Genomic DNA, 9,658 nt, shown 5'->3' on the forward strand with positions numbered 1-9,658 from the left:
TGCAAGTACGTGACTCGGTGAGAACAGTCCCTGGACCGGTGCCCGCAGGCCGAGCGTGCGCGGTTTGTTTACGTCCGAGGGCGGGCGGGAGTGCGTGTGTGTTCCCTGGCCAGCGTCCTGGGTATCCTGCCCGGTGCGTGCTTGCGCCGCGTACCTTGGGGAATGTGAGAGAGTGTGTGTGTGTGTGTGTGTGTCCGAACGCTCCCAGGCGGGGCCTGTATAACCAGCGGACCGTACCTCCGAAAGAGCGTGACCACAGGAATAAAAGAAGAAGCGAAAGAAATGGCCCAGTCCATAGTCACAAGGGTCTGGGAATTCTCTCCCGGGTTGTCCCTTTCCCACCAGCCGGTGGCCGCCAGGCCCTTGCTCTCCCCGGAGTTTCCCAGGACCGCAGCCACGTGACTGCGGTGCCTTCAGCTACGGGGTGGGGCAAAATATCAAAGATCCCACCGGGCTTCCCCGGGGAACGAGGTGAAGGGGCCACCCCTGGCTCCATCACCCCGGTGGGTCTGGCAACAAAGTAGGCTGGTGTTCAGGTCCTTGTCCCCAGGTATTCTGACTGCCTGGGGAAGACAGACTCTCCCCTCCGACTCTTCTTCATCCAGGGGGCTACCCAGCCCCTCAGTCACAGAAGAAACAGGAAGGGCGGGGGTGAGGGGGTGGGGGTAGTATGGGGGGCCGGGAACACGGCAAAGGTTGGAGGTAGGAAGGGATACCAGGCTTCCTTTCTCTGGTGGCTACTCCTCTGGCTGGTCTGGGTTCTAAAGGCTGTACCTGCTGGATCAGGAAGGGTGAGAACCCAAGGTTGGGGTGGAGCTCGTTTCTGCCCTTCTGGTGGTTTCAGTTCACAAGTGGGACTAATCAGACAGAGCTATTGATGACTGGACTTGAGGAGCTAGTTGAGGACTTGGGCCAGGCTTGGTTAACAGGCAGTGGGACTACTTGTCTTGGTGCGGGAGGGGTTACTGTGAGAGGGCTGGGCCCTCCCACCACTGCCTCACCCTGTCTGGCTCCTCCATCAGTGCCCTGCTGAGGGATGTTGAGGGCTGAGCTGGGGCTTAGGGCTTCCTTGGTCCTATTCTGCCCTCTCTTCCTCCCTCCCACAGAGCTACAGGATCATGGGGTGTCAGGGGGGAGGGCATTGAGCTGGACCAGATAATCTTTTAACTTTGAATCTCTGAGCTGCTACCACAGCTGGTAACTTCTGGGTCCCCATCTGTAGCAGCAACTAGGCAACATTCAAGGTGGTAGAAGGGCAGTGGGCTGGAGGAGGTGTGACAGCCTCCACATACAGCTTAATTTCCAGGGGAACCATGCAAGAGAAAACAGAGCCAACAGCCCCAGGCGGAGGCCAGGGTTGTCCAGGAATATGTGGAATATGTAAGGGAGGTAGCCACCAGGAGCACAGGAATCAGGCAGGCCGATCTTCAAAACTGGGCAGGAAACATCCCTGAGCAGGGCTAGGGAGCAGGGAACAGGAGGAAGTGGCAGATTGACTCAGTCATAGATGGAAAGCTAGTACCAAAAGGTTTAACCTCCCACTGAATCACCCCTGGACCTTCAGTAGGGCCCAGGACCCAGTGAGGGCTCCCTTGGCCCCTGTGCCTCCCTTAGTCCTAATACTTTTAGCCTGCATTGCCATGGAGCCCACCAAGGACCAGATGCTAGAGATAAGATAGTGAACAAATCAGATCCAGAGCTGCCCTCTGGGAGCTTATAGTCAAGGAAGGAAAACAAAGTCGGGGAAAGAGCCACTAAACTAAATGCAAAACCACAGCTGAGATAGGTGGTATGAGGAGGAAGTCACTGTGATTACAAAAGTAATAACAGTTCTGACTTAGCCAGGGCAATCAAGGAAGGCTTCCCTGGGGAGGTGACAGTCAGCCAGAATGTCAGATCAAGTGATAATCATCTGTGAAGACCTCAAGGGCAGGGGCTTTGATTCAACTTTGGTCCTTCAGGGTGCAGCACCAAGCCTGGGACCTACAGGGTAGGTGCTTCTTGGGTGTTTGCTGATTGAATGAATGAATGAGCCCTGGGTCAGTGTCCTGGTAAAACTCCACAACACCTAGAGAAAAAGGCCTGGGAACCCTAGGCGAACAAGAACTCCTGGGCACGGGCTGTAAGATTCTTGAAGCAGTTTCTCCAAAGCAAGCAGATCCTGCAGGGCTCAAGTGACATCTCTTACACACACGCACCTTGTGGGTGCCTTTGGGGAATGTGTGGGGATGGTAAGAGTTCGTTTGTTGTCAGCACAGGGATCCTGGAAGAACGTGGGGAGAGAACGTGGTGGTGGCCAGAAGGGCCTACCACATGGGCTAGAGGGGAGGCTGGCATCATAGGGTTTTGAAATGGGCCGAACATGGTCAGGTTTGTAGGTTTGTGTCAGTAATGATCCCTCTGACAGAGAGGAGAGCTGGTGGGGTCAGAGGTGGAGGCAGACTGGACGCCAGAGAGCAGGTGTTTTGGTCTTGGTGCAGCTGAAAGAGGAAATGCTTAAGGGCTAGGCATGGAGCAGAGGGAGAGTCAAGGCTGACAGTCTCTGAGTTTGTGTTCTCAGGCCCCTGCCCCCAGGAAGTCTTCCCTGATTTCCCTTCCCTTGCTCCAGGGCCTCTACTCTGCTGGTGGTCTTGGAGTTCCATTCCAGGCCAGAATCTGACTCTCTAAACTTTTGACATTGTCAGTGCTAGGAGGTACCTTAGGCTTGGTGGTTTGGCATGTTGGGCCCAGAGAGAGGGAGTGGTGTACCTGAAGTCACACAGCAAGTGTTAGTGGGTGCCAGACCCCCAGGCTCCTACTTCCCTGTGGTGCTGGGTTCTCCCAGCTCTGCTCCCCTTCCAGCAGGGAGGAGGCTCCACCAGTGCTGGCTGCCAAGGCCCAGGAAAACACATTTTTTCCTTCTGTCCTCACAGAGGAAGCAAAATGGCTCAGCAGCCAGAGGAGCCCATGCCAGCGGGTGGGCCGTCTCCAGGATGCCTCTGAGTGTACTAGGGGGCCAGGGGCGTGGCTGCTGACTGGGCAATGCGGCTGTCAGTCCCCCAAGCCACGCCTCCAGGGAATGTTAGGAACCTGCAGACCCTGGAGGTCAGCGCTGCTGGCTTCAGGAAGGGAAGAAGCAGGGATGGGGGCATGGGGAGTATTCAGTCCGGTTGCGTAGTCGTATCCGACTCTTCCCCTTCAGAGAGAGGAGGACAGTGGCTCGCTTTGAAGAAGAGCCCTGAGCTGGGGACTCCAGGGTTCCAATCCACCACTGCCACCAAACAGCCGCCTGGTTGCTTCAGTTGCAGAACCAGGAGGTTGGATCAGCTGCTGCCTCAAGTCCAGGGTCTACCAGACTGGCCAAGGCTGCCTGGTGGAGGACCCCAGCCCCTTGGTTGACAGCCCAGCAGCACCTGGTCTGAAGCTGGAGGGCTGAAAGTCTGAGGTGTGACCTTCTTGTGACTTTCCCTCTGTGACTGCCTGGCTCTGCTGAGCTAGGATGTTCCTGGGCAAACATGGGTGCCTCAGCTGACATGTAGCATGTGCTTGAGGGGCTGAGGCTAGGACAGGAGGAGAAAGAGGACAGGAGGCAAGAACAGGTTCAAAACCTCCCTGGGGTCCCAAAGTTCCTAGAACCACAGCCAACACAGAGGATGGGACCTTCAGCCATTATCTAGTATAGGGGATGGCCAGCAGTTTCCTCTTGGGCCTATTCTGGAGGGCTGTGTTGAGGAGGATTCAGGAGCTGTGTCCAACCTCAGTGAGAAAAAGTGCGGTAATTGATTATTGATGTCCGTGTTAGGAGTAGAGGGAGGAATGTGGGGAGATAAACCAAGCATTTGCCACTTCTGATCTTTCTAAGCCTCTTGTTTTTACCCACGAACACTATGATGATTGTCCCCACTTTGTGAGGAAACCAAGGTCCAGAGAGGAAAAATGCCTTGTCCTAGGGGCCATGCCTCCAGAGTTCTGCATCGGTCACCCGCCACATATTGCTCAGCAACTAGCGGGCTCTTAGATCACCTCTCCCATCAGGCTCTCTGTGTAGCCCAGACTGCCTGGGCATCATGTAACACCCCAGCCCCCTACACAGCCAGCCAGGAGGCCTGGATATCTATGTGACACTTGCAGACCCAACATAGATCCTGGCACATCAGAGCTGGGTAGCCTTGGAGCCAGGCGAGTCCTCTTTACAGGGGTGGAGAAACAGGGCCCAGAGAGGATGCCCTGTGAGGACCTCACTGCGAGGAGACATGTGGTTCCATGCGGCCCCAGACCCAGGCTTTATCCACTGTTAGCTGTGTGACCCTGGACTACTCTATTGACTTCTCTGGCCATTACCTCACAGGGTTGTTGGGAGAACTGGGGTGCTGATGGTGTGAAGGCAATCAGGATTCAGTCCTGGGACCTTTACAGGTGTTCAGAATACCTCCTGATTTAGGAGAAGGCAGCCATTCACCTGCTGTGTGATTTCAGGCAAGAGGGGCCCCTCTCTGGTCTCCACCTCCCCTTGGGTGAAGTGAGGAGGCAGGGACCAGACAGTCTGTAAGAGCCTTTCCTGTGTGACCCTGGCCAGCCAGAAGACGCCAAGTCAAAGCGATGTCCCAGGAATTGCTACAGGCACTTTCATGCATTGGAGAAGGAAATGGCAACCCACTCCAGTATTCTTGCCTGGAGAATCCCAGGGACAGGGGAGCCTGGTGGGCTGCCGTCTATGGGGTCGCACAGAGTTGGACACGACTGAAGCGACTTAGCAGCAGCAGCAGCAGCAGCAACCCCTCCTGGACAGACTCAGCAATTCTAATAACCCCCCAGGTGCTCGCTGACCTCCCGTTTGCATCATTTGGTTCCATCAAAACCCTATGAGACAGGTATTGTTCCCAACCTACAGAAGGGAAAGTGGAGACCCAGAGGGGAGGAGTGGCTTGCCCACAGTCACACAGCCTGGAGAAAACAGAGATGGGATTCAAACCAGGCTCGACCCTTAATCCACTGTTCCTTTCCTTGTTTCCTATACCCTCCCTGGGAGCCAGTTATGAAGACAGAATCCCTTCGTCTCCCTCCCATCCTCCTGGTATCTGTGTGCCACCCCTATCTGCGGAAGCAGATAGAAAGGAGGAAGAATTGGAGGCAGGGCCAGGAGGTTTTTCTCTCGACAGTCTTCAGCAGGGTTTGGGCTTGGCACGAGGTTCAGACCTTGACAAGCTGGGTGACAGTGTCATAGACCACCAATCCACACCTCACCAGTGCCTGCTCCCTGCCAGGCCCTGTGCTGGCAGCCTCACACCCAGAGCTGTCTGAGCCTGGTTCTTGGCTGTGGAGGTCCCTGTCTGGTGGGGAGTCAAGGAAATAGACCGTGACAACATAGGGCAGAACTGCTGGGGTTGGCGGTGCTGAAAAAGTCCTAGGAGTCTGGGAGGCCTTCCTGGAGGAAGAGATGTCCACGCTCAGGGCAGAAGGCTGAATAGTAGGAGTCTGCCAAGTAAGTGGGAGTGGGAGAAGTGTCACAAGGTTTGGCGTGACCCAAAGGCAAGAAAGCATGCGGTGAGAGGAAGTGAAAGAAATTCCTTGTGGCTGGAGGGCAGAATAGAGGCAGGCCTGGTGTGAGAGGAGCCTTGGGGTTAGTAAATGGGGTTATGTGATATGGTACAAGGGGTGTTTTAGCCAGTTTTAGCCTCTCTGAAAAGGTAGTACTGAGCAAAGATCTAAATGATGAAGAGTCTTTGGGGAGATAAAAAGAAAGAGAAAAGTAAAGAGAACAACAAGTGCAAAGGCCCTGAGGCTGGAATGAACCATTCAATGAGGCCACTGTAGCTGGACCACTGGGGCCAAGGAAAGTGGTATGAGATGAATTCTAAGATAGCAGGGGCCTTGAATGTGAAGATAGTAGTGTTTGGATTTTATTCCAAGTGGGAGAAAAACTGACCTTGGTCTCCTCTCTCCGCTAGGTCTTAGCCCAGAGGGTACCTTCTGCGAACATGTCTGTGGATCCCTTATCCAGCAAAGCGCTGAAGGTGAGAAGGCAGCCCTTATTGTCTCCAGTCCTCCCCTCCCTCCCTGCCCAGGCTGAGCTCCCATCCCAACTTCCCCTTCAGTTCCTAGAATCCCCAAGAGGGGCTCAGCAGACATCAGTCATTCATGAAGCCATTCATGGGCTTTTCCAGGCCCCGCCTGGCTGGGAAACAGCAGGCCTGGGCTCTGGCCATAGGCTGTGTACCCCAGGGCAGGTCACTTCCCTCTCTGGACCTACTCCCCATGAGGACAACGTCCAAGGAACTGTTGGACTTTAAAGGTGCTTTCTTGGGTTTTTCTGGCTGAGTCCAGGCCGAGTCGCTGGGTTAGAATCCGGACTGAGCTCTAGGGTGGCTCCTTTTGTATCCAGATCCCGGTCTCTCCCGGTTTTCCCTTTGGGGATTCCTGCTCCCTTTCGGAGTCTTGGAGCAAGTCCAGCCACCAGCTCAGTGTCCCTGGCGCGGAATGGGGAACACTAGCGGTGGAGGGGAAGCCGACCCCAGCACCTGCTACGCGCCGGGTCCAGAGATCAGGGCCCGCAGGGTAGAGTGTGACCCTGAGCCTCAGTTTCCCCACGCGCCCATGCCCGCAGATCAAGCGTGAGCTGAGCGAAAACACGCCGCACCTGTCGGACGAAGCGCTGATGGGGCTGTCTGTGCGCGAGCTGAACCGGCACCTGCGAGGGCTCTCGGCCGAGGAGGTGACGCGGCTCAAGCAGCGGCGCCGCACACTCAAGAACCGCGGCTACGCGGCCAGCTGCCGCGTGAAGCGCGTGTGCCAGAAGGAGGAGCTGCAGAAGCAGAAGTCGGAGCTGGAGCGCGAGGTGGACAAGCTGGCGCGCGAGAACGCCGCCATGCGCTTGGAGCTCGACGCGCTGCGCGGCAAGTGCGAGGCGCTGCAGGGCTTCGCGCGCTCGGTGGCCGCCGCCCGCGGGCCCGCGGCGCTGGTGGCGCCGGCCAGCGTCATCACTATCGTCAAGTCGGCCCCGAGCCCCGGCCCGGGCCCCGCCCCTGGCCCGGGCCCTGCCTCCGGCCCGGGCCCCGCCCCCGGCCCCGCCCCCGCCGCCTGCTCCTAGTGCTCGCCGAGACCCGCTCTTTCCACCCACGCCCATTCCCCAAACCACGCCCCTGCGACCCCAGCTGCCATCCCTAAGTGCCTAAGCGCCGCCTCTGTCTCTAAGTGCCATTTCTCTGCAGCCACCAGCTCCCCCCGTGGTGAACACACGTTCCCTCCCCAGATCCTGTCTTCCTCGTGCGATCTCTGAAACTGGGACCTAATGGCCCCGGGGAGGGGCAACTTTGGTGAGATAGGAAGTCGGGTGAGGTCGAGGTCTGGCGTTTCCTAAAAACGTCAGCCTTCTTAGTTTGGGAGGATGGGATACAAAGCTGATTAGAGAAGGGCCATAGAAGGGAAGATGGCCACCCCTCATTTTGTAACTGTTTGCTCAGATCGTGCCATCGGCCCGTCCCCACCCTCCACGATACAAAACTAGACTTGAGCCCGCATGCCTCTGGTAGGATTGTCCAGCTGGAAAGCTGATGTTCCTGCCTCTGCTTTGGGCCTGGATGCCTGGCCCTCCAGAGCTGGAAGACTCATTAGAAATCACCTAGTGAAGCCCAATTCACAGATGGGAAAACAGGCCTCCAGCGGACCTGACAATGCCCAAGGCCACATATGCTTAGCGGTTAAGCTGGAACCGTGTCTTTCCACGGCTGCCCTGAGATTCCAGCCGTGGTCAGGGGGACAGTGGTCGGGGCCCGAAAAGGTGATGCAAGGGCCTCCGTGGTAGCTCTCTGTGAATCAGGTGAAGAGAAGTAGAGGGAAAGAGTAGGTGATACAGATGGAAGAGAGGGAAGGAGCTGGCCTGACTCTGTCCTGGGCTCTCCCTGAACCTAGGGAGCTGGCCAAAGAGAAAGGGGACAAAGGAAGTGACCACAGAGGCAGGTGGGGAGATGAGAAGACAGATCCTACTGTTCTGAACCCTGGGATAGGGGTCCTTAAAAAGGGAAGGGTCCGACCTGTCCATCCTTTTGGGTGGGGGCAGGTCACTGCCATTGACTGCTATTCTCCTGGGAAGTCTGGCCCCAGCCCCTCCCCTTTCCCTGTTAGACAGCTGCCCCTTCGCGCTGTTTATTTATTGCACGAATCTAAGTTATTCTCCCCAGCCTGAGGCCTAGCGCCCACTGCCTGGGAAATGTGGCGTGCAGTCCTGAACTGGACTTTATATTTTATATCTGCAAATAAAACACATTTTATCTTATATTTAGGGAAAGCCGGATAGCAAACAACCAAAAAATGTGTTTTAAAAGAAAAGTGCCCGGCCCCCAGAATTTATTTATTTTTCTGACTTACAGTAAGCGAGTTATCCGCCTTCTGTATTTTGTAGACTTCCTGAATAAAGTCAAGTTCTCTTTTTCCACAGTTTAGAAGTATGTGTCCTGGTTTATGATTTTTTTAATTTTTTTTGCGGGGGTGGGTTCTGAATGAGGGCCCCAAGATGGATGCTGCTTTCAGTCCCAGGCAGAACCCTCTGCTGGGTGGGAGCATTTCCTCCAATTTGCAGATGAAGAAACTGTGACCCATCACTAACTCTAGCACCTGGGCTTGCGCTGGGGTAGGGTGGGTTGGTGGGGTTGAAAGGGGATGTAGGGTGGAGGTGGGAACCAGACAGGGTTTTGTCCTTCCATCTGGGTGCCTGGAGCCAGGGAGCCTCCCTGGGGAAGGCAAAGCCAGGCAAACAATGAAATGTAGGGTTAAATTCCCTGGGCATCCCGTCAGCAAATAAACAGTCCCACCCAGAGAGGAAAATTCCCCAGTTTAAGAGGAATTGTACTTTCACATTGAGGTCTGACTTTCTACAGCCAAATAAAAAATATTTTCCTCATGTTCCGGAAAGGCACAGGGAGGCAGAGAGAGAAGTGACTTCCTCACCCCCAGCCTGCAGGCCTAGAATGCAACCCTGGGTCTCAACCTAGGCCCCAAACTCCCTGCTGTTGCTGTTGTTCAGTCACTGAGTAGTGTCTGACTTTTTGCAACCCCACGGACTTCAGCATGCCAGACTTCCCTGTTAATTTAATCCAATCTGCCAGTGCTTCCGGGGCACCCTGGGAAGGAGTGTTCTGTGGTCCAGGGGTCAGGGAAATTGGGGTGTGTTTTTCTCTAGCTGTATGACCTTCAATGTCTCATGTCACTGCTTGCAGCCTCAGTTTACCCATCTGTACAACTCAAGAAGTGTAAGGTTATATGTGTGGCAAACACTGGGGATGCCAGGGGCTGTAAGCTTCTGCAGGCAGAGTGAACGCTTACCCCAGAGCACCTGATGGCCAGGAGGAGGAGTTCCATGTGGCTGGGTATGGAGGGATGGCCGGGCTAGAAGGATGCTTCTGGGGAGGATCTGAAAGCTGGGAAAGGGCCAGACCACACGGGCTGGGTGGGCCCACAGGCCCTTCTCCCCTCTCAGGCTGGGGTGCAGGATCCTGATGCCGAGACACTGAGCCCAGGCCTGCGGAAAGGAGAGCAGGAAGGCGTGCGGGGAACTGAGTGGAGGGTGGCGGGCTGGGAATTTCCCCCGCCCACGCCACATTCCTGAGCGCCCCTGTCAGCCGGGCCAGGCCACAGACAGCATGCAGCGGTGGCAGGAAGGTGCCAGGTGTCTGGCACATGCCCA

The 9,658-nt window shown here is 55.9% G+C and overlaps 1 protein-coding gene across 1 annotated transcript in view; it reads left to right on the forward strand.

The window, feature by feature from the left end:
• Positions 1-8,412, forward strand: part of MAFF (v-maf avian musculoaponeurotic fibrosarcoma oncogene homolog F) — a 9,075-nt gene extending 663 nt beyond the window's left edge. The window contains exons 2-3 of the mRNA XM_010845093.1: positions 5,927-5,993; positions 6,584-8,412. Of these exons, the coding sequence (XP_010843395.1) occupies positions 5,958-5,993; positions 6,584-7,066 (519 nt within the window). The 5' untranslated portion in view covers positions 5,927-5,957 and the 3' untranslated portion in view covers positions 7,067-8,412. The remainder of the gene's footprint in view (positions 1-5,926; positions 5,994-6,583) is intronic.
• The last annotated feature ends 1,246 nt before the right edge of the window (positions 8,413-9,658 follow it).

Source organism: Bison bison, unplaced genomic scaffold (genome assembly GCF_000754665.1).
Source record: "Bison bison bison isolate TAMUID 2011002044 unplaced genomic scaffold, Bison_UMD1.0 scf7180017864213, whole genome shotgun sequence".
Classification (NCBI taxonomy): domain Eukaryota; kingdom Metazoa; phylum Chordata; class Mammalia; order Artiodactyla; family Bovidae; genus Bison; species Bison bison.